The sequence below is a fragment of the Candida tropicalis genome (assembly GCF_000006335.3).
Source record: "Candida tropicalis MYA-3404 genomic scaffold supercont3.2, whole genome shotgun sequence".
Taxonomy (NCBI): Eukaryota; Fungi; Ascomycota; class Pichiomycetes; order Serinales; family Debaryomycetaceae; genus Candida; species Candida tropicalis.
The window spans coordinates 399,848-425,470 of NW_003020049.1; the positions used below are offsets into that span (position 1 = coordinate 399,848).

The 25,623-nt window shown below is 30.7% G+C and overlaps 6 protein-coding genes and 2 non-coding genes across 8 annotated transcripts; 5 read left to right on the forward strand and 3 right to left on the reverse strand. All coding sequences in view use genetic code 12, as the record gives it.

The window, feature by feature from the left end:
• Nucleotides 1–1,197: 1,197 nt before the first annotated feature.
• CTRG_01269 (uncharacterized protein) lies at nucleotides 1,198–1,686 on the reverse strand (the record flags this gene model as incomplete). The annotated part of the gene is made up of 1 exon (XM_002546917.1): nucleotides 1,198–1,686. One exon carries the CDS (start codon nucleotides 1,684–1,686, stop codon nucleotides 1,198–1,200), a length of 489 nt encoding a protein of 162 aa, XP_002546963.1.
• Nucleotides 1,687–6,194: 4,508 nt separating this feature from the next.
• Nucleotides 6,195–6,311, reverse strand: CTRG_06295. Its single transcript has one exon. It is a non-coding gene; the product is annotated as a tRNA-Leu (tRNA).
• Nucleotides 6,312–7,515: 1,204 nt separating this feature from the next.
• Nucleotides 7,516–8,223, forward strand: CTRG_01270 (uncharacterized protein; the record flags this gene model as incomplete). Its single annotated transcript, XM_002546918.1, has 1 exon — nucleotides 7,516–8,223. The coding sequence occupies one exon, from the start codon at nucleotides 7,516–7,518 to the stop codon at nucleotides 8,221–8,223; it is 708 nt and encodes a 235-aa protein (XP_002546964.1).
• A 1,322-nt stretch (nucleotides 8,224–9,545) lies between these two features.
• On the forward strand, nucleotides 9,546–9,662 carry CTRG_06263. The gene has a single exon. It is a non-coding gene; the product is annotated as a tRNA-Leu (tRNA).
• A 122-nt stretch (nucleotides 9,663–9,784) lies between these two features.
• CTRG_01271 (uncharacterized protein) lies at nucleotides 9,785–10,336 on the forward strand (the record flags this gene model as incomplete). Its single annotated transcript, XM_002546919.1, has 1 exon — nucleotides 9,785–10,336. The coding sequence occupies one exon, from the start codon at nucleotides 9,785–9,787 to the stop codon at nucleotides 10,334–10,336; it is 552 nt and encodes a 183-aa protein (XP_002546965.1).
• A 5,305-nt stretch (nucleotides 10,337–15,641) lies between these two features.
• On the forward strand, nucleotides 15,642–20,528 carry MSB2 (Msb2p; the record flags this gene model as incomplete). Its single annotated transcript, XM_002546920.1, has 1 exon — nucleotides 15,642–20,528. One exon carries the CDS (start codon nucleotides 15,642–15,644, stop codon nucleotides 20,526–20,528), a length of 4,887 nt encoding a protein of 1,628 aa, XP_002546966.1.
• A 935-nt stretch (nucleotides 20,529–21,463) lies between these two features.
• CTRG_01273 (uncharacterized protein) lies at nucleotides 21,464–23,413 on the reverse strand (the record flags this gene model as incomplete). Its single annotated transcript, XM_002546922.1, has 1 exon — nucleotides 21,464–23,413. One exon carries the CDS (start codon nucleotides 23,411–23,413, stop codon nucleotides 21,464–21,466), a length of 1,950 nt encoding a protein of 649 aa, XP_002546968.1.
• On the forward strand, nucleotides 23,399–25,606 carry PRP39 (Prp39p; the record flags this gene model as incomplete). The annotated part of the gene is made up of 1 exon (XM_002546921.1): nucleotides 23,399–25,606. The coding sequence occupies one exon, from the start codon at nucleotides 23,399–23,401 to the stop codon at nucleotides 25,604–25,606; it is 2,208 nt and encodes a 735-aa protein (XP_002546967.1).
• Between the last annotated feature and the right edge of the window lie 17 nt (nucleotides 25,607–25,623).

Sequence of the window (25,623 nt, forward strand, 5' to 3'; positions counted from 1 at the left end):
ATTACAGCAAGATTCATTTATAACATTCTCTCCTTTTCCTATCTATTCCTCGTTTGCTGTTGTTGTTGTTGTTGTTGTTAAGGAGTGATTAAATTTAGAAAATCGTTTATGCTTTATTTCTTGATTGATTGATTGATTGATTAAAATTATGTAAGTTTCAGGATAATACACAACAGAGAGAAAAAGGGGGGGCATAATACACTGTATAATGCACTTCTTGTTAATATTATTGTTATTGATCCTACAACTAAATCAAGTAATTAAATCCTGATTTTAAAAGAGGTTCATTCATATTCAGATTCAGATTCAGATATAAACAAAATTTTGCATTACATAAGCAGTATGGTTAGTTTTCAAACGACAACAACAAGAGAGATATTTTCGTATTAAAGAAATGACCATCTATGTGAAATTTGTTGAGTTAGAACCGTAGGTCCGGTTAGTTAAAACTTTAGCAACTAAACACGAATCACGAACTTTTTAAACAAGAAAATTTGGTGTACACACATGGTTTTGTTGTTGTTGTTTATTTAGTTAATTGTCTAAAATGGGAAATAAAGAGAAAGAAAATGTGGGGGTGAGTGGGCGTAGAAAACGTGTGACTACACCACGAGGGGTGGTGCATGCCGGTCGGCGGATAGTTAGGGTTAGACATATTGATGGAACTAAAAAAACAGAAATGGGAGCGGAGCGGACGCACCACGGGGCCAGGGTTGCAGGAGGAACAGGAGAAGGAAACAAAAAAAAAAGAAATCTTATAGTTGCGTGTAGAAAAAATAAAGGAGCGCAACACGCGGTAGGATTGATTGATTGATTGATTGATTGATTAAGTATATATCCTAAGGTTGATAGATAAATGGATGGTTAGAAGTACCTTGGTTAATCAAGATGATCTTCACTTACAAATAGATAATATGTTAGTCAAGATAAACTAGCCCGTGTATAAATATATATTAAACCTTGTTAAAAAAAAAGACTATATAAATAGAAATCCCTCACCGATTGACCAACCCAAATTAAACACATAATGAGATTCTTGTAAGATAACCAAATAAATACTCGTTTCAAATATATATATAAAAAAGTATTCGTTTATTAAATATAAAATAATCAGCGTCTGTTATGTGTTTGTAATGTTATATTTTTTTTAATATATGTATCCCCTTTGTCCCCCTATCTTTATCAAAATGATCAACATTATAAAGCAGTGGTAGCACAAGAAGCAGTAGTTAACCATTTACGATAATTATGGGAAGTTGAGTTGATTAAATCGTTGTTATTGGTATAATTAATATTTGATTGAACAGAATAATTCAAATCAAAGTAATTCAATTCATCATCATCTTCATTAAATTGACTTGATGAAGTATTGGTGAAATGTAGTGGAGAATTAACTTGATACAATTGTTGTTGGGCTTGTTGAGCTTGTAGTTGTTGTTGTTGAATGTACAACATTGGAGTCAATAATGGGGAAACTTGACTTTGTTGTAGATTTGAGTTATTGGTGGTTGATTGTGAAGTAGTAGTATTAGTGGTGGTAGTAGTTTGAGTAGTAGAAGTGGATGAGTTAATCATGTTGTTTTGGTTGTATTCCATTGATTTACATTCATCAGAACAGTATATCGAACTGGTTGAACAAATTTTGTCACAATGTATACAATAGTTGTTAAAGGCAAAATCTGACATTGATGCTAATGTTTATATGTAGTAGTAGTAGTAGTAGTAGTAGTAGATACTAAAATGCAATATATATGATAATTAAAGAATGCTATGAATAACAGTAAAGTTAATTACTATTGACTTCTTCTTGGTGATTTGGTATTAGTAAATTAAAGATAATATGAAAAATATAAAAATCAAAAAAAAAAAGTTGAAAAGAAGAAAAGAAGAAAATTCAAGGTCTCTTTATATTCTCGGAAAGTGTATTGGTAGTGAGGGGGTTGTAGAAATAAAAAATTTTATGAGTAATTCCCATACAACTTTTCTCGCCTCTCGCCTCCTCCTGGTTAGCAGGATTACTCACTCACTCACACACGTTTTACATGCATACCTTTCTTACCAGGAATCACTCATGTTTTGACACAAAAATTAAATAAAGAAAGAAAAGAAAAGAAAAAGAGAAAAAAATTTTTACTGTGGGAAAAACCTAAAAACACGTGTAACGAATAAATAAATTATAATAATAACCAATTGGACTCTTCTCCCTTCCCCCCCCCCCATCCCCCCACCACCACGAACCATTAACGGCTAAACATCATCACCACGTTTTACTACTCATACTTACCACCACCACCACCACCACAGTTTAACTATTCCATTATTACCACAGTTCTTTTCTTATATGTTTTTCGTACAGGCAGCTGTCATACGCTCGTCCCAGTCTTACCGCGCCGGTTACATATAGCAAGCATAGTTTCAAGTGTATCAAAATTTATTTTTATACCTCCGAGGGAGAGGAAACAGATTAAAACAAACACACAAAACTTTCTTTTACACATTAATTCTATCTTTAGCAATGAGTAAAATATAGAAAAAACGACGTCGATATTAACTCATGGCTCTTACATAATTCTCTATGAAATAAACATTCTCTTACACTAAAAAATATCTTACGAAAATAATTCCGACTACTCCCTCTTTTTTTTTAAGCTGAATTATGACAGTATCCATCAACTCCGAGGATTTTCCATTCTATAACCAGTAATGCCGTAAGGGGATAAGTTATTGTACAACATTCTACTATAGAACACTATTCTTATAAACGATCATCATCCCTTAGTAACCGTTACACTACTAACACTAACACTATGACTACGACTACCGCCACTTACATTTTCTATCGTTCATGGGTATTTTAAGAAATGGAAATCGGGTCAATACATACTGCTCGTACAGAGAGTCAGATATTTATCTGTTCATAATTAATTGTTACATATTGATATCATCATTTCTTGGCCTTGTATATCCAAGTATTTTGCATCTAATTCACAACGGTTTCTTATATAAACTGAAATTGCGAAATATGGGAAACTAAAATTTTCATAGCTAATGACAAGTGAGTGAGTGAGTGAGTGAGAAATATTAGTGTTGCGATTTCGGATTATTTTCTGTCACCACGTTCCTCTTCCTCTCTCTCTCTCTCTCTGCAGCAGAAAGAAAATAAAATTATTTAGTAGAGCTTATTTAAAAACATAAAAAATTACATTTCATATGGAATTTGATGATTCACATAACTACCACCACCGGTTAAATCAATTGTATCTGTCTTTCCGTAGTATATCAAGCCTCTATATCCCTCCTCTCCGTTCCAACCCCCTGTGAATTGAGTTTGCATTCAATGTAAATGCATCTAACCGACTTTATGTAAGCAATACAAAAAAAAAAAAAACTGTGGACTTCGCAATTCTAGACTCGATGATCTGAGATTTTCAGTTCCAGTATTGTACACAAGTTACTGAAATAGTCAAGGCTGATGGGGGGAAAAAGATGATGATGATGTAGAGGAATATAAAGAAAAGATGTGCTGTACGTAATACATGAGTATCGAAAAAGAATGTTCTAGATATAATGATGAAACTGGGACAAACCATCTCATCCTAACCATCATCGCCTACAACCCTTTTGGATCAACACTCCCCTTTACTCATCAATAATAGAAATGTGTACATCTGTATAAACGGGAGAACTGAAACTTGAGTTGAAAAGCGCAAATAGAATGAAATAGAATAAAATAGAATGAAATAGAAGGTGTTACACAGAGTGAATTAAGAAAGAAAAATTTTCATTTTTTAGTTAGATTTTGGTGTCACACATTTTTACGTAATCGGGATTTCATTGTTAAAATTAAAAATAGGTGTCCTGATTTTAACAAAGGTCTTTTTTTTTTTTTCCTAAAATACTGTATTTCCCTAATGTGGTAATTGTTTAAAAAGCCGCATGGTGTATTAACCCAAAAGATTACGTAAATTTCTTTTTTTTGTTTTAGGTTTGAGTATCACCGAAGTCAAAGTGCATTGCTCCAGTTTTTTTTATCTAATTAATCTCCCAATATAACCTAACCACAATCACAATCACACCAAAAAAAAAACAATAAAGCTAAGAAAAATAGAAAAAAAAAGGAAGAACTATCGGAATTCCAATAGTAATTTCATCCAATCATTGAAATACAGCCTATGAATGACAGCAAGAGCGGCAGAATAGTATATAAATCAAGCTCAACAATATTTAACGTAAATAAAGAAAAAGAAATAATCCCCAAAAAAAATTTATGATTGTGACAGTAACAGTAGCAGTGTAGTAATAGTAGAAGGTGGAGAAACAATTTTAACAATTAAGATTTTCACTTTCTCCTCTTCATTATACTTTTTAACATTACATTAATTATTGTACGTTTTGTTTGTTTTTTTATTTTTTTCTTACTTTTGATGGAAGTGAAATTTTTATAAAGTATAGAAAACCTCTCACACGACTGTTAAACTGGATTTTTGAAAAGAAAGTGGAGTAATAGTAGTCTATTATCCCGTCCATCCATCACCCACTGTCGTATAATGTAAACTAATTTTTCAAATGAAATGGTAAACCCTGGATTGCTTTGGTTTATACATTCATACATTTAAAAAAATAATAATAATAATGTAATAGACTCAAGATTAACCATGTTACGTTAGGAATGTATCAACTTGCATCTTTAAATTTAAGTTGATTACTTCTTCAAGATAGATGCATCTTACATTGGGGCATTGGATATCTGTGTCCCTTACCCTGTAATAAACCTCCTCTATTCCCATTCAATACCTCCAACAATAAATAATATGGGGGAAATAAAAAAAAAGTGGTGTGGTGTGGTGTAGAGTATGTTTTGCGCAATTCATTATTCAAAGCAATTTCTTTCTTCTGTCATCATTTAAAACAAAGTTTTTACAAAGAGAGAGAGAGAGAGAGAAATTTTTTTACTCGAAGTTGAACAAAGAAGATCCATTTTATTCAACTCCACATGTGGGGTGATTTAATTTCAATCACAATGAGAGGAACAAGATGAGTGGGATGTTTTCTTTCTTTATACACCCACTTTTTTGATTCTTGTTAAGAAAGAGATATTCACAAAATCGGTAATGTAGGAACTTTATCCTATGTGTTACTCTTTTCCCCCCACGAATCAAACTCGAGAATTGAAATAATAAAAATATCTGTACATTTTGATTGCTTTATTGTACGCATGAATAAATGATTATCAGGTTAACTCCACTTTTGCAATTTTAAATATCCAACTCCGTTATAGGAAATTAACTACCTTGAAATAACCACCGACATTTAATATTTAAACAAAAGAAATATAGTAAAGATTATACATGTTTAAATTTTAGTTTACTCTCTCTCTCTCAGTTTGAATACTATCCATACGTTTGTAATCTTTGTCTTTTTTTTTACTTACAACTTTTTAAAATTGTATGAAATACCGCCTTGCTTCGTTACGTCATGAACTAAAAATTCGAACCAAAAAATACAACACCTTCATTGCTTTGCTTGCTTGCTAAAATCTCGATTTTTCATCACTGATTCTTCATTATTTTTTTTTTCAATTTGTGATTCGAAAATTTAAGAAAGTGGAGGGGTGGTAATGAAAACAAAACAAAAACAATCAGAGTAAGAATAATTCATCATATTGAACACAGATTCAAATAGATTTGTAGTGTATTAATTTCTATGTGTATTGACTCTTATTAATGAACTTATCTAACCTTTCTAAGCAGGATAAATTTATCAACCTTTTCAAATATTCAAAAAAAAAAAAAAATCCTTCATTTCGTATATCTCTTGATCCTTATCTCTGTTTTTGTAATTTGAGCCTTACGTGTATATCTTGAAATTAATATTATTAATTTATCTTTCATTTTTTTTTTTTGACTCATCCTAATTATTCATCAAAATGAATGAGTCAAAAAAAAAAGAGAGAAAAATTTGGATTATGAAAAGTATTCAAGATGATTCTCAAGAATGATGATCATAAGTAAACTAATCTTGATTACAAATATAATAACAACAATAGAATGAATCAATTCATAGCAATCAATGTATGAATTATTTCCATTGTTATATCATTGAATATACTACCTCGAAATCAAAAGGGAGAGAAAACTCCGATGTCAATAAAAAAGTTTGTACCAATAATATAATTGGGTGCAAAAAAAAGATAATGACACCGACGAGATTCGAACTCGCGCATCTTACGATAGTAGAAACCTCTGAAGTAATTCAGAAGAAGAAATCATGTTCTTGAGTCTACCGCCTTAGACCAACTCGGCCACAGTGTCTTATTGGATGTTGGTTGAAGGGGGCTGGTTTGTGCCACAGATAATGAAGACAGACTAAATCATCAGAAATGAGTGTAATTATGAGGCTGGTTATTGTATTGTATGGTTCATTGTGTGTTTGCATACCGATTAAGATTGATCAATGAACTGCTAGAGTGGATACAGAGTATAAGAATGCATTGTTTGTGTTGTGACTTTTGATCAAAATTCTGCTTGAAATCAACAACAAAAAGTATAATTACAACTGTGATGAGGACAATATGGAACATGTTACGTAATAACAATAGAGTATGCTTCAGAATCTACAATTAATTGACAATAAAGATATTAAAAGATGTATACATTTGAAGGTAATAATATATAGTCATAAGACATTGCTAGAATATTCAATAAACGTGAGTAAATTATCGGAACCCATGGCTCTTTATTCAAAAAAAAGATGGCACATAACGCATCTGCATCGACTACCGGCTATTAAACTTCCCGGCATCCAAAAACAGTTCGCAAAGAGAAATAAAAGAAAATTTTTGAAAAAAAATTTGGTGAACCTTGTCTTCTATTTATACTTTTTTTTTCTTCTCATTCATCCTGTTCTCTATTACTAATCATCCGCCTGCATATAAAACATCCTTACTCTACGCCCATGATGAAAATATTCAACAACAATACACTGCAAATTGGTACATTTCTATTGTGGAAATCAAATATTTATTCTTTGTAAAATATTTGTCTTATTATTAGAAGGTCTCTGGATATTCATGGTATTATTGATCCAGTGATGGGAATCAATATTATAAATATTTGTACATTATTTCAACCTGATTCAACTGATATCTAATACTAGTGTATAATTTATTCCAATCCAGGTATTGTTTTGAGTAGATAACATGTAAAATTGTAATAATAATAAGAAATTTTGCAACTACGAAAAACTAACTTTTTATTGTTGCTGCCATTTAATATCTGTTACATAATCTCCTCCATTGTTAAAAATGGAAATACTATCAATGTATCATAGAACAATAAACTGGAGGCATATTAAATTCGATTGTGAATGATCATTGAATGGAAGTTAAACTAATCTTGGCATTCATGAACATATTTTGAGATTATGTTCCTTTCAAGTATAAAATATGCCAATTATGACAATCAACAGTGTTTTTTGTTTTCTTTTTTGGATTCTTGTTTATAGTAGATAACGCAAATGATTCAACTCATCTTACTACTATCCTTTTTAATCCAGTTAGTTAAATCATGTCGAAATTGTAATGGTGATCCATTATCTAATTTCTGTGATACATATATTTGGGAATCAAATGATACATGTAAATCCGTATCTTCCAAATACAACATTACTATAGAACAATTATTAACTTTTAAATTCATTGATGGATCTATTTCAAATTCACCATTTCTGATTAATGAATTATGTAAACTATTCACAGAAGGTGATGAAATTTGTATATCACAACCTAAAAATTATGAAGATTGTTATTATACACCAAATTGTATGTTTGAATATCCACAATATTTTTGTAATTCATATACTATAACTCAATCAAATTTAACATGTTTAGAATTTTGCAACTTGGTAAATATATCAATGAGACAATTTAAACAATGGAATAAATTAAATAGAATTAATATTGATTGCTATTTAGATAATCCAATTGAAATAGGTGATGTTTATTGTATTTCAAAACCTAATATTACTAATTCCACTGATTGTATATCTATTGCAATAGCTGAAAATAATTCAGATAATGTGGATTATTTTGAATCAGTCAAAACTTGGTCGAAACATCCATTGTATAATACAACTAATAGTACTAAAAGTTTTTCCTGTGATGCTTCTCATAATAGAATATTAGGACTTGCAATATTAGTTACATTAGCATTTAGTTTAATTTAAATCGAATATATGAGGCATATTTGCTGTTTGAATATGTTATGCCACCAGTTGTTATTGTCTAGTTACTGACATTATATAATTAGTAAACCATGGCAGTTGACAATTAGGGTGTCTATTTGATTCTGGTACTCCTGATTCTCAACATATCGTTGAAGAGACAGACTATTCTGAATATTGAAAAAAAAAAAGTAAAATATAAACCAACCAGTAATTATGATGTTAAATAATCACTAGTGATCTAACTAGAGAAACAAGTAACAACGTTTTGGACAACAGTTCAGTTTTCTGGTACACCTTTATCACAATAAATCAATAAATGGGAAGAATTGACATTATGCATCTAAAGATCCTTCAATTGGTTATCTACAGTTTAGTCTTAATTATGTATCTTACTAAGAACCAGGAAGATTCCAGTTATTAGAAATCAGCATTATATATATTTGTGTTAATTACAATCAAGAGTTGATATTATCAAGTTCTTCAATATGTCTTTCATTAGTAAACAATGTCAAAATAATAATAATAATAATAATACTAATAATTACAAATATCATTGGTGTATAAATAATAGTGATTATACATTGGCAGAGAGACTTCTATTAATATCATTTACCTCCATTGTACATTTGTATTGTTTCATCACTTTAAATATTGTAATATTGTTTGATTACCTTTATCGTTCAATTATCCATGTTTTATATGCAGGTCATTAATAATAAGATGGGAAAAGGGGAGGGGAGGTAGAAGAAAATCAAAGAGTATAAATAGATGAGGAAATTCTTTCTTTGCCCAATTTTTTTTCTTCTCAAAGTTCTTTTTCTATTTTCTTTATTTGTGTTGGAATTTAGTTTCCTAAAATCTATTAACATTCGGGATTCGCCATTCTTTTTTCGTATGACGAACCAAGGATTTCGATAATTTACTCACGTTTATTGAATATTCTAGCAATGTCTTATGACTATATATTATTACCTTCAAATGTATACATCTTTTAATGTCTTTATTATCGATAAATTGTAGATTCTGAAACATACTCTATTGTTATTACGTAACATGTTCCATATTGTTCTCATCACAATCATAATTACACTTTTTGTTGTTGATTTCAAGCAGAATTTTGATCAAAAGTCACAACACAAACAATGCATTCTTATACTCTGTATCCACTCTAGCAGTTCATTGATCAATCTTAATCGGTATGCAAACACACAATGAACCATACAATACAATAACCAGCCTCATAATTACACTCATCTCTGATGATTTAGTTTACCTACATTATCAGTGGCACAAACCATCCCCCTTCAACCAACATCCAATAAGACACTGTGGCCGAGTTGGTCTAAGGCGGTAGACTCAAGAACATGATTTCTTCTTCTGAATTACTTCAGAGGTTTCTACTATCGTAAGATGCGCGAGTTCGAATCTCGTCGGTGTCATTATCTTTTTTTTGCTTATTCTCACTTTGTTCTTGAAAAACTAATATTTTCAGAAGTTAATTTTAGAATTGTTCTTCTTCTCCTTCTTTTTTCTATTTGAATTGGAAATAACCGGAGTTTCCATGGGTTTAAAACTACGTAAAAGTGATACTTCATCACAATCTACTAACAAATTAGAAATCGGTGAAATAAATGAAGTATTAGTCCAAGAAGAAGAAGAAGATAAACGATCAATTGATAATAATAGTAATAATAAAGATTCAGATAAATCAAATGATGATGAAAAATATATTGATCAACATATTAAATATTTGAATATTTTTTATATTATTCAAATTTTTTTCATGATTTTATTACAATTATTTATTGGAATGATAGATATACCATATACTATATTTTTAATATCAATAATTTATAATTTAATAATTATAAATTTTGTATCAAAAAATTCTTTAAATATTTTAATTATTGAAATCAATGGATTTTTATGTTTATGGTTAAATTATATTGGTTGGTTTATTAGAAATGAAGATTTTGAATTATTATGTATTATGCCTTGGATTAATATGTCATGTCCTTATTTATTTAAATATTGGTTTACTAGTATGAATCAACTGATTAAAGAATTAAATAAATTGAAAGATGAATATAATAGTGACGAGGTTGATGAATAGATTGAAAAAAAAAAAAAAATAAATAGGAGAATGCTTGAGTATAATGTTGTAGATTTTGTTAGATAAATGTAACAACATGTGGTAGCGAATCCTATTAATAATGAAAAAAGTTTCCAGAATAATTCTTAGACTATGATTATTATTCAAGAGGTATGGATATATATATATACTTTTTGTTGGAAGCTTTCAGCATGTATAGAATTCGATTTTCCATGTCTTTATTTTTTAGAAATTATCATCTTACTTGAGATAGAGGATATTAACTTTATGGATATGGGAAAGTTTAATTCACGAGAGTTACAAGTAAGTCCATTTTACAGTTTGTATAGATATTGAAATCGTGTATTGTATATATACATATTGAAAAACACAATCATTTTATCACAAATTAAATCATAATTCTAATCATTTATCAATTCTTATTGATATCCATGGATTAATTACATTCAACATTCCCAAATTGTAATTAGTCACAAATTAAATTAAAATAAAACAAAGGGTTCAAATTAATTTATCATATTTTTTTATTTGGTAGAGAATGAAGAAAATTAGACGAAATTATGTATATAAATTATCTTTATTATCCTAATAACAATTATCACTAATACATGATGTTTTTATATCCATATTAGGTTATAAAAATTTTTTTCCTACATTAATTATCGTAATTTTTTTGTTTATTATCAAGTCTATTGTTTAATTCATCATCATTAAATTCCTTCGTCTAATAAAAATAGTGATGGTCCTCTATTTTTTTTCAATTCATTTCATGTATTAAAATTCTTTTGACATATTTCAATGAGTTCATATCATAGGGTTCATCTCCCTATTGTCTAAAATTATGTGAAAATTTCAGTTTTCAATTTGTCAATTCTAAAAGAAGACATAACATGACACATTTAAGAATAAGAATAAGAATAAGAATAAGAATAATGAAAATTAATGTCTGTTGATCAATTTCGTTTTCTGTTGCATGCAGCATCAACGACAGCAGAAAAAAAAATGACTGCAAATCTTTAAAGTAAGAAATTTTAAATGATTGGCGTCCAACAAAACAAAACAAACGAAAAAAAAGAAACTATAGAAATACTTCTATAACGATTGACATATGTAAGTAAAAAGAAAAGGAAAGGGTTGTTGTACATACAATTGAAAGGAGATGTAATAATGGGTAAGGAAAGAGTAGGCAGAGAGGAATTCTAGACTTCATTAAAGATGATTACTATTACACGATCAAACAATACCGTCGTAATTGTAAAATTGAATTATCCAGCCGTATTTGAAGAATTAATGATATCTTAAACGTTAAAATATCAAACCCGTTCGAGTGTCACAACTGATGATTTGTTAAATTTAATCAAGTCATACAATTATCGTAAGTAAATTAACAATCTCATCACATTATATGTATGAACTATGTGCTAAGTAATGGATCACTATGTGTAAACGTAATGGTTATACACTTTTAATTCATAGTGTCTAACAGTTATTGGGAAAATGATGAAAGTAGTAGAATAGAATGTACTGCAAGAGAATTACACATAAAATACAGGTTGAAACTTACAGAATATAAACAACAACAACAAAAACACGAATTTTAACCTGAGATTGGGCGTAAATCAAGTTGTTTCTATAAAAAGAAAACCCATGACTTTATTGACAATTATAAAGGCTGTGTGTTTATTTGTTAATGAAACTTATTACACCTTTTTGAAATTCTATTTCGTATTGATTTATGATTGAATATTAATTGGACCAATAGTTGAATTTAAACCACTGACTTCCTCGCAATGATCCAGGTTTATTTGTCGAGAGTGTGCCGAGGAGGTTAAGTTTGGTCTGGAATCGGGCTTTTCACTAAACATTTTTTGCTTATTCACTTTGTGTAATGACAAAATGAGTCTAGATGCAATATAACTTATTGTATTTATGCATGCAATTGGTAGTGATACATTGAAGAGAAAACATAAATTGAAAACGAAACAAAAACAAAATAATATTGTCAGACAGTAGATTCGTTATTATCGATGAATGTAATACTACGAGACAAATCATCAATTGTAATACGAATAGAGCAATGACGTGAATTTAGATTCGACCAATGGGAAGAATTCATTAAATATTATAAAAGACATGAAAATTTCATCTATACTTGTAAGAAAGAATCAAAACGCAGACTAAAAATGTTTCAGGTTTTAGTTTTAAGATATTCTACATGCACACACACCTTTGTACGCATGTGCACGACAATAAAAAAATCACGATTTCGTACACGCACACTAATATTCTTTTGGTTAATTACTGACGAGGAGGAGGAATAATGATGTTGATTTGGATGATGATGATGATCTATTTTATTCAATGTACTGAATGCAATAAGGAGCCCTTTAAAAAAAACATAATTGTTATTAGGGAAAATTGATCTTCCCTTTCAATTTCTTTCTTTTTTTTGTCAGAGAAATCTTTACTAAAATCAATAAATGGGCGGTTCCATGAATTTACATGAAAAAAAGAAAGAAGAACAAGGACTGGGGATTAATAACAGGGATCATCGATTGAATCTCCTTTATAATTGATTATATTATTGCGAAAAGACAGTAAAATAAGAAAAAATTGTGAGTTTTGTAGTTGTAATAAATGTTAATATGAGTGTAGACGAAGGTGATGAGATCCAATAACAAAACAAATACTAATTAGGAAATCCAAATTTAAAATTTAAAATGTAGAATGTTATTGAGCTTACAAAGATGGGAATGATATTGAATAACACCCTAGTTCAACACCAAAAAGAGGTTTAATTACAGAGAATTAGGCAAGTCTAGAATTAATCACCAGGAAGTGTAAGAGACGGAGAGAGTACATACAGCATAAACCGATGTACAATAGAGTGTTTTATGGAGTAAAAGTAGTACACAATATACTGCATATTTAGTAAATGCACATTTGTGTGCGTGTCGGTTGGTTGGTTGGTTGGTTGGCCAATTGGTCAGTCGGTCAGACAGTAGGGGCAATATTTTTTTTTTCTCAGCGCGTACCTCTTTCCTTCAATGGACACATATGCACACAGCCCTTTGGTAACAAAACTAAGAGAAAGATTGTGTAACGAACAACGACGACTACTGTCACCACGAAAGGTATAGATTTTTGTCGTCAAGAAGGAAAGAAACGTAGGAAAACCACGAGTAGATCGTATGGTATGGCAGGAAGATGTGGCGTACGAGTATTATATGTAAGTTATCTTCAATATTCACAACTATCGACACCATTTGCAGTTGACAAATATTCTATTCCAAAGAGTCAGAGCCAGAGCCAGAGCCAGAGCCAGAGCCAGAGAGAGAGAGAGATAGTTTTGTATTGTATTTTTTGTTTCCTTAGTCAGTAACGAACAGCACAAACTAAAATAAAATAAAAGAAGAATTTATAGTACAGTATAGTACAGTAGACACAACAGGAAGAATAGTTATAATAATGGCACAGGTACCCACTATGTACTATTATTACTACTGCTACTCCTTTTAACACCTTACATTAAAATGGTGTCATCACCCCTTTTTCTATTGATCGGTAATAGTGATGGTGAAGGAAAAGGACTATTATTGTTAATGATAATTAGACAAAGAAATAAAAAAAAATAAAAACTCTAAACCATTGATTCTAACCCCTTTCAATTTCAAAGAAACCATCCAAATAAAAATCAAATAATTATGAAGGTTATTTTCATTTATGATCCTTTCAAAGTATATTTATACTATGGATGGTAAACTCATTCACATTGGTGATTATGTATTAATTTCATTGGCTAGTTACATAACAACCACATTGTAGATCTTGTTTAATCCTTTGGAATGATAAAAATGAAAAATGAAAAATGAAAAATGTTTGGCGTTGATCATTTTACATACATACATTTATTACACAAGACTTGTGCTCTCTCTCTGTGTGTGTTCCTCCTTTTGTTATTTGCTATTTGTTATTTAGACAAAACAGAAATAAGGGAATGTTTCATGATGGAATGCAATGCCACCTGTGTGCAAAAAAAAAGGTCGCGTCTTGCTCTATTTTTATTTAACATTCTTTACAGTTTACATGCATGCCTATTATTGTTGATGATACTGACAATAATAATAATAATAATAATAAAACAAAGCAAATCGTCATCTTAAGCTTAAAATCAACAAGCTTTTCCCAGTTGATAATTCAGAAAACACACTTTGATACTTACTTTAAACAGCAAGACATGCACAAAGAGATAGAGAGGTGGAGAAAGACAATGATTATGTAGATCAAACGATATTTACCAAAAACATATACTCCCACATGCTGTAGAAAGGAAATAGAAAACAGGAAAGGGGAGGTGAAGGTGAAGGTGGAGGAGGAGGAGGAGGAGGAAGAGGAGTTTAAATGTAGAAAGGGTTATGCCTGATGAAGAAATACAAAAAGAAAAATGTCTGTTTGTTGTTATTGTTAAAAATAAAACCATCCACTCTAATGATGAATGAATTAGTGAATTAGTGAATTAAGCAATACAACTTTTTTGTGGTTGTTAATCATTTTGGGTTTATTCATTTCTTTGTTTGGTTTGGAATGTGAAAACCCACTTCTTTGCACTTTGTTCTTTACTTCATCGTCTTGTCTTATATCTACCGCACGATTTGTTCCCATTTTTACTTTTTTTTTTATTTTTTGGCTCAACTTTTTTAAAATTTTTTTTTATTTTCTCTTTTGGTCTATTTTTACTTTCTTACAATCACCAACACCACCCTCCTAGTTCAACAACCAACACCACCACAACAACTACTACAGAAGAAGAAGAAAGAAATATTCTATCTACTACTACTACTACCACTATTACCACCACCATCACCATCAATAACAACTAATATCATTTGTAAAGTAAAGAAAAAAGAGAATCAAATTATCATCTTTTTTTTATACATCATTTGACTTTACCTGTCTTAGTCTTAGTTTCCTTCTAAAGGGTTGTTTTTCTTTTCATTTCATTTATACCTACTACCAACTATATCAATCAAATTCATTCGTTTATTTTTTTTTATCACTAACTAGTAATAACTTTTCCATTAACTAGTTCTTTTTTTTATCAACAAAGTTAGGATACCCCCACCACTTCCCATAACTCCCATTTTTTGTTTTTTCAGTTACAAGTACCACCATCATTTTACAACTACCGTGAAATCATCAAACTTGTATTAATAACTATCACCAACTACAATTCATTCTTTATTATTACTACTTAAATTAAATCGATAGTTGCCAACAGAAAAAAAAAGAAAACAAAAGAGAGAAAATGTTTGCAAACATCAAATTGAATTTAATCACTGCACTTGCAATCTTATCCTACGTTGAAGCTTTAAATCTTCCTCGTTTTAATAATGAAAAAGTCGTGGTTCATCAAGAAGCTAAAAGAGCTAATCCAATAGGTGATTTTATTGGAAGTATTTTTGGTGTAACTGATGTTGCAACCGAGGCTACAATTAATGATAGTACGGCTGTAGCTCAAACTAATGTTGACACCAATACTCAAAATGCTGATACTACTGCTGATGAATCAACTGGTAGAGGTATCATTAAAACTAGTATAAGACCAACCACTTCTGCTGCTCCACAAGAATCTAACACTAGAACATCCGTCGCGGCTGAAGCTACTACTATTGCAAGTTCAAATAATGAAGCCAATACTCAAATTGCTGGAACTTCTAGTGCTCAACAACAAGCTACCTCAAGTGTTCAACAACCACAACAAGCTACTTCTAGTGCTCAACCACAACAAGCTACTTCTAGTGCTCAACAACAAGCTACCTCAAGTGCTCAACAACCACAACAGGAAACCACCTCAAGTATCCAACAACAACAAAGTAGTGCTCAGCAACCAGCAACTAGTGCTAACCAAGAACCAGCTACTTCGAGTGTTCAACAACCACAACAAGCAACTTCTAGTACTCAGCAACTACAAGAAGCAGCTTCAAGTATTCATCAACAAGAACAAGAAACTAATAGTTCTCCTACAGCTACTCCAGTTGTTTCAAGTATTCAACAACCAGAACAAGAGACCACTCCATCTCCAGCAACCACTGCTGCCATTTCAAGTGTTCAGCCAGAGCAAGAATTGCAAGAGCAAGAAAAAGAGACTGCTTCAGCACCAGTTACTACACCAGCTACTTCAAGTGTTCAACCAGAGCAGGAAACTACTTCTTCACCAGCGACTACACCAGCTACTTCAAGTGTTCAACCAGAGCAGGAAACTACTCCTTCACCAGCGACTACACCAGCTACTTCAAGTGTTCAACCAGAGCAGGAAACTACTCCTTCACCAGCGACTACACCAGCTACTTCAAGTGTTCAACAACCTGAAGACGAAACTACTCCTTCACCAGCTACCACACCAGCTACTTCAAGTGAAACTGCAGTTCGTCCATCTGATACCCAGCTTGAAGACACTACAGTATCAGCAGAAGAACCTCAACCAACCACTACACATACTTCTTCCACCTTTTCTACTTCATCTACTAGTGTTACTGAAAAGACAACAGTTACTTCGGGAACTACATTGCCTGATGTAACTAGTGAAACTACATCTACTAGAGATACTGCTACTGAAACTTCTCCTACTTTGGAAACTCCAAGTGTTCAAGATGTCACTAGTCAAACTCCGGTTGATACCAGTAGTCCAACACCAGCTACTTCTGATGTCACTAGTCCAACACCAGCTACTTCTGATGTCACTAGTCAAACCCCAGTTACTTCTGGTGTCACTAGTCAAACTCCGGTTGATACCAGTAGTCCAACACCAGCTACTTCTGATACTACTGACACAGTTACACCAGTTACTTCAGAACTTGATACCACCACCTCTCAAGATGCCGAAACTGTTTCTGAAAACAACACTAGTTCACCTGATTCTAATTTTGTTTCAAGTGTTGGTGCCGAAACATCATCTTCACCATTATTGGTTGAACCAAGTACTAGTGAATTAACTTCATCCAGTTCACCAACTTTCTTATCAACCTTCCCAACTGATACAACCACCACTCCAGATGATATTTCTAATGTGGAAGAACAGACTAGTTCTCCAAGTGAAACGGTTTTGACTCCAGAGGGTACTTCTAGTGATGCTACCAATGCTGGCACTTCAGTTCAAAATGATGCTTTGCCATCTGAGAATTCTCCAACTGATTCATCTGCTACTGTTGTTACTCCTACCGATAGTGCATTAGAATCCGATGCTACAACAAGTTCACCAACTGGTGCTTCAACCTTCCCAACTGATGTTGCTTCTAGTGTTGATACTAGCAGTTCTTCTCTTTCATTGGTTTCCCCTACTGAATCCGAATTGGATACCAGTGCCAGTGCTGGCGAAAGTACCTTGTCACTTGAAGGTTCTTCAGCTACCGAAGGTACTTCAGCTACTGATGGTTTAACCCCATCTGACACTTTTGTTGATGCATCTACTGTCGATACTCAATCAACAGGTGCTTTTGCTTCTACCTTCCCAACTAATTCTGGTTTGGAATCCACTCCATCTCCTGCCACATCTAGTTTTGAAACTGGTACTAGTTCATCACTTTCCACAGGTTTACAAGATACCACTGGTTCTGGTTTGGACACTGTTGCTACTACAGCTGGTTCTGATGATACCGTTTCTTTAGAAACCGGAAGTAATACCACTATTGAACCGACTGATGTTTCAACCTTCCCAACAGATGCTTCTACTAATGATTTGTCAGGAACCACCAACCCTGTGCCAACAATCAACACCGAAACCACCGTTTCTACTGGCGATGTATCTGATTTTTCACAACCAACAGTTGCCACTGATAGCGGTACTACTACTATTGCTACTCCATCAGAGGAAACCAATATTTCTGGTGAAGATTTATCAACTGGTACTCTTGACACCGATACAGCTGTCACTTCAGGTACCGAATCACCATTGGCTACTGGTACAGACACCTCTATTCAAACTGGTACTTCTGTGTCTGGAACCAACTCTGCAATCCCAACTGTTGCGACTGCATCTGATTCAGCACTTACTACATCTGATTCTGAAACAGCTACTCAAACCGGCACTTTCTCTACTGGATCTGATGAAACAGTTACTCCAAGTGGAACATTGCTTACTGGATCTGATGAAACCGCTGCTACAAGCACCGGTTCTCAACTTTCAACTGGAACAGGCTCTGAAACTGTTAATACTGGTTCCACCACTGAAACTGAATCTGAGACAGCTGCTACTGGATCTACCACTGGTACTGAAAGTGCAGTTGAAACTCAATTAACGGAATCTGAAGCTGCCACTTCCTCCCCAACTGGTACTTTCAGTAATACTGAATCTGGAGTTACTGATACTACTGCTACAGGAACTGAATCCGAAGCTGCTGTCACTACTGGCTCCTCTGTCACTGGTACCCAATCTGAGGTTACTGCTACTACTGGTTCATCTGTTACAGGAACTGATTCTGAGGCTACTATTGCCACTGGTACTATTTCACAAGACGAAACCACAGGCACTACTGGTTCATCTGTTACAGGTACCCAATCAGAAGGTACTGCTACTACAGGTTCTTCTGTCACCGGTACTGAATCAGAAGGTACTGTTACTACTGGTTCTTCTGTCACCGGTACTGAATCAGAAGGTACTGCTACTACAGGTTCTTCAGCTACTGGCACTCAATCAGAAGGTACTGCTACTACTGGTACTCAATCACAAGCTTCTGCTACTACAGGTACTGAATCTGAAGGCACAGCTACTACCGGCACTGCTTCACAAGATGAAAGTACAGGTACCACTGGTACTGCCACCGCTACTGGTTCAGAAACTCAAGGTGAGACCACTGGTACAGCTACAAATGTATCTACTGGTGCCACTCGTACCGAATCTGCTACTGAAACAGATCTCAACAGTGATGCTAGAACTACAGCCACTACTGGATCAGAAGCTCAAGCTACAGAAAGTGGTACCAGAGCAACTACTGGAGCTACTGAATCACAAGCCACTACTGCTGCTACTACTGAAGCTACTCAACCAACCGAAGCTACTGAAGTCACTGACACTACTCAACCAACTGAAGCTACTACTGCTTTTGAACCATCTCCTAATACTCCTGCTGATACAGTCGTTACTTCTGCTCCAACTGGTACTGAAATTACATCTGAACCTACTGTTGTTGCTCCAACACCATCTGCAGAGACCACTAGTGGTACTAGAAACTGGTTACCATCTTCATTGATTATTGCTGAAACACCATCCAGTGATCCAAGTGAAAGTTCTGCTTCTATTGTTCAAGCATCTGCTACCCCTGCATCTACTTCAGGTTTACCAAGAGCCATTACTCCAGAAACTACCACTACTCCAGGTGCTGATTACCAAGTTATTACTATTGGTTTCAAGGCTGCATTGAATTATCCATTTGTTGTGGAACATTCCATTTCATCAGCACAAATTTTCCAATACTTGCCAGGTGTTTTGAAATATCCATTCAATGGGGATAAAGATTTTGAAGATGTTTCAGTTAGTAGATTAATTCCTTATTCTGCTTCAAACATTGATTATACCATTACTGTTGCCGAAGTCTTTTTCCCTAAGGAGAGTGTCAAGGCCTTGAGTAGTTTGATTACTACACCTGGATCTTCTATTTACAGAAACCCAGATAGTACTTCAAGATCATTAGCAGCTTTGATTGATAGTAGAATCCCATTGACTGGTTTGACTTCAACTGATCAACAAGTTTCAGGTTCCAGTTCATCTTCTTCTAATAGTGGAGGATCCAACAATCCAAATGGTTCTATTGATGATGTTGTTAACAAAGAAGTTTCCAATAAAGGTAGAATTGCTGGTATTACTATTGGTGCTGCTGCTGGTTGTGGTTTGTACATGTCATTGATGATTTTGTTGTTTAGAAAATTTAGAAAGAACAACAGATTAGAATTACCACCAACCGATTCAGAATCTAATTTGGGATATTCTGATGAAGGTAGCTCAATGATGGATTCATCATCTGGATTTTCTGCTATTTTCTCAAGAATTAACCATGGTGGTGTTATGACAGGTGCTGGTGCTGCTACTGGAGGAATTCCACCAGCAGGAGGTGCTGAAGCTATTGGACCAGATGGTCTTAGGCCAAATAATATTTCACAACCTGTCCAGGCCTCAAACTCATTGGGATGGTATCATTAGAGAAAAAAAATAAAGATAATAATAATTAAAAAAAAATACTCCCAGTAAGGAAAGACATTTAGTTCTTGTAATAGATTTTTCACTTTGTTATATTAGAAACTTTTAATTTTTTATTTTTGTTTTGTTTTGTTTGATTGTCAATGCTTGATTTTTTTTTAAGTCTGTTTGTTTCAATTTTAGATCTTTAAAAAGAGAGATGTTGTTTTGATGTTTATAAAGAGAGTTTATTATCCTTATTTTTAAAAACTTAGACATACTTTGTTATTGTATTTAGTAGGAAAAGATAATTTCGGATAATACAGAGGAATGAAAGAAAAAATGGAGGAAAGATACAAAACGAAAAAGAAAAAGATGAAAATTTCAAACGAATATACCAATTCATATTTTTTTTTTTATATTTTGGATGTTCTTTTTTTTATTATTATTATTTCCCATGTTTACTATGTAACTAGCTGCTTTTTATTGAGATTATCCTTTGATCTAATTTATTGATGAGTTTAATATTCTTCTTTTTATGAATGAATCATTACATCATTTACATTATCTTGAATTTGGTCTAAAATTTTTTACCAGTTTGATTTCTATTATTAAGGAAACAATGTTTGAAAGTTTTTCGTTTGATTTTTTTTTTTGTTGTTGTTGTTATTACCATAAATGTTTTTATTTTCTATATATATATAATTATTGGATCATCATTCCATTTTCCTCAATAAAACCCTGTTTATTTTTTTACTTTTCGTTATTCTGTTGTATAATATTATTATCATTATCATTATTAGTTTAAATATAAGTTATAGTTTATTTTTCAATAACTCGATTGGTTCACTGATTGTAAAAAAAGAATCTTTGATTTTCGCACCCAATGGAATTATACATACAATTATCACGTGATTGAATCATGTGATATATATATATATATACATATGTATATTTGATTAACTTAATTTTTCAATATACTTCCATAAATCATTAACTAAATTTTCAGAATCTTCATCTAATACTTCAACCAATTCTTCAATTAATTCCTTTTTCTTTGAAAGACTAGAATTTTGTAAATTGTCATTAATAACTTGAACTAAAAATTCATCTTTAACACCAAGATATTCTTCAACTAATTCAATTATTTTATCATTTAATTTTGATTTCAATTCTTTTGATAATTCATTTATGATTATTGATTCAACTTTAAGTTTTTTAACCACCGGTTGATCTTGTTTAATTATTGGTTTTTGCTGTTCTTCTAGTTGTGGTTGTGGTTGATGATCTTGAGATCTATCTAATTCATCTTGTTGTTCTTCTAACGATCTTTTCTTACTTCTAAATTTCAAATAATCATTATATTTATGATTATATAAATTTGAAATTGATAAATTTTGATAATTTTTAAAATCATCAATAAATTTTAATTTATTATCAATTAATTGATTTTCATAATTTTGCAAATTTTTTAACAATTCATTCAATTTTTTATATTCTTTATTTTGATTAATTTCCCATTCTTTTAATCTTTGATTATATTCTTCTTCTAGTTTTAAAGCTTGTTGATCTTTAAGATATTTTTCATATTCTTCATCATTCATATCTTCAAACTCTTCTCTATTACTCATTAGAAATATTGATTTATTATTACCATCATTGGAAGTAGTAGTAGTAGAAAAAGAAGAAGAACCGTTACCATTGTTATTACCAGTTTCATTTGATTCTTTAATACCTTCAAATAATCTTTTTAATTTATTTTTGGTGTTGATTCTTTCTTGTTCAATTTCACGTTTTCTTAAATCTTTTTCAATTAATAACATTCTTGATCTAAATTTAATTATATCTTTAACAATTGATTCTTTCATATCATTGGGGATATCAATTAAATCATTATTATCAACTTTATAATTACTATAAGAATCTAAAACTTGATCTAAATCTTCTAGTCCTGTAACTTTTTTAATTTCTTTATTTTTTGAATTATTAATTATTAAATTAATTGTTGATTTTAATGATTCTTTAATTTCTTCAGGTTCAATTTTCAATGATTCAAGATTATCTTTAATTAAATCATTTTTAATTATATTACAACCTGGTATAATATCATTAATTGTTGTAGAATAAGTTTCTAAAAACCATTTCAAATCAACAAGTTGATCAAATTTAATGAAAATTAATTTTAAATCATTGGTGATGTTATTTTTATTATTCAGATTATTAATTAAACTCCATTTAAATGATCGATTTGATATTAATAAATTAAGTAATTTTTCTAATACTTGTAATTTTAAATCATTTGGTATTCCTTTAATTATTATCGAACTTAATTGATTATGAAAATTCTTAAATTTAAATTCTTCAATTGGAATAAATTTATTTAATTTTTCATCAATTATTAAATCTTCATTATTCAATTCAACAACATTGGATTCGTTAGATGACTTGTTCTCATCTTGATTGCTATCCAAATTATTGATATTAACATTTTGAGATCTTTTTTGTTCATTTATTTGTGATTCAATTTTATTATTGTTTAAATCAATTAAATTTGAAACATCGATCGATTTAAATACTGGAATATTGAAATTTAATGTTGTTGTTTGATTATTCGATGTATTACCATTTTGAAGTAGGGAAATTAATTCTGAATTGTTTGATTCTGGTAATTTATATGGATTAACATATGTTATTATTGATTCATCAGTTGTCATTATAATAGTTTGATTGTAAATTTGGATAAAGGGTTGGTTAACAATAAAATTCAAAATTTGAAAATGGAATGAAAATTTTATTTCACGCATCAAAAAAAAAACAAAAAGAATTGCAATGAGATTATCATCAACCATCATCAAGAAGAACACCACCACCATCACCACCATCACCACCAGCAAATGTCCGTGTTGCATTTACCACAAGATCTTGAAGATACTTTACGTGTGACATCATCACCATCATCTGCTATACCATCATCAATACTATCATTAATAAATGACATATCCCAAGATTTAAACAATATTGACAAATGGAACCAATTATTCAAACAATTTCAATATCAAATAAATCAATATGAAGATCCTACTAAAACTCCTAAAGAATTAAAAGAAATAATTTATCAAAATTATGAGAAATTATTATCAAGATATCCATATCTTGAAACCATTTGGGAAGATTGGTCAAATTTAGAATTGTCTATAAATGGAAATGAATCCTATCAAAACATTTTAAGAATGTCAATTGAAAATTATCCAAATTCGATTAAATTATGGACAAATTATTTAAAAACAATGATTGAAACAAATAAAGATAATGTTGAATTAATTAGAGGATTATATAAACAAGCATTAATTCAAAATGAATATGATTTTAATTCTCATGAACTTTGGAATTTAATTATTGAATTCGAAACTAAATTAAAAGATGATTCAATTGAATTATGTGAATTATATATAAGAGTATTGAAAGTTCCATTATATCATTATTCTCAATATTATAATCAATTCACTGAATTGAACAAGAAATTCAATATTGAATTGATTATTCCTAAAGATGAATTGATTAATTATTATAAAGAATTTGGATATGTTGATAATTATGATAAAGTATCCATGATTGAAAAATATCAAATTGTTGATAATTATCTTTCAAATATATTTAATAAAACTCAAGAGAAAGTTAATTCCAATTGGCAATTTGAATCATTATTTGAATATACTAAATTTGATTTGAAAACACAACAAGAGATTAAAAATGAAAAAGAATCATGGATTAAATATATTGATCAAGAAATTAATATTTATAAACAATCAGATCATTCAAAAGAAGAGTTTAATTTAATTTGTAATTTATTTGAAAGATCATTGGTTCCTAATTGTTTTGATTGTGAATTATGGTTGAAATATATTAATTTCATTAAAGAACTGAATCAAGATGATGATGATGATGATGAAAAAATGAATAAAATTAAAGATATTTATATTCGAATAAATTCAAAATTAATTCCATTGGATGAAACTATAACAAGATTTAATTATGTTTATTTCTTGAAAGAATTGAAAGAATTTAATCAAAGTAATGAATATTTAATTAATTGGATTAAATTATATTCTGGTGGGAATTCGAAAACTTATTATAAATTACCATATCTTAAAACATTTAAAGAATTGATTAAATTATGGGAAGAATTAATATCAAGAAAGAAATTAATATCAAATTATGAATTTGTAATCAATCAATATTTCAATACTCATGATAAATTGCCCAAAAAGGAAGAAGACCAATCATCAACATCAACATCAAACGACGACAACAACAACGAAAATGATGATAAACTTGAACTTTCTAAATCATTAATCACCCTGATTATAAATTTTATAAATGATGAATCAATTTGTTTAATTGTTGTATCATATTTAAATCAATTATTAAAACAAAATGATATTTCTACCATTAGATCTTTTTTTAATAAATTTCATTCATTTAATTGCTTTAAAAAATCAACTCAATTTTGGAGATTTTATTTCAATTTAGAATCATCTTCATCAATTGGTGGTAATTTATCAAATTTAAAACTTATCATGAATTATATCAAATATCTGACCCAATTACCTAAACTGATTATTGATGCATTTATTGAATTAAATTATAAAATATGTGGTGATAATATAAAAGAATATCTTCAATTAAATAACGGTATTTCTGATGATACTTTAATCAGAAAGGATTTAGATACTTGTAATTCAATTTTTTATAATAAAACTACCATTAAGAGACAAGCTAGAAATAATTACATCATTGCTAATATTAATCACAATGGTAACAATATAACTCCTACATCATCATCGTCATCATCATCAATAAATATAACAACAGGAAGCAAACCAAAGAAAAGAGTAACAACAAATGAAGATGAGTTTTTAAGTTTATCATCAAAACATATTGGACATCCAGGAATATTTGTTGATGCTATACCTCAAATTACAAATAAAATAATGGGAACTGATATTGATTTAACCAATTCAAATTTAACTATACCTCCATTACCTTTATTTAGAAATGTTGAAAAAGCATCTCTACCTATTAAATATCCACCAAAAAATTAATTTAGTTTCTAATATAC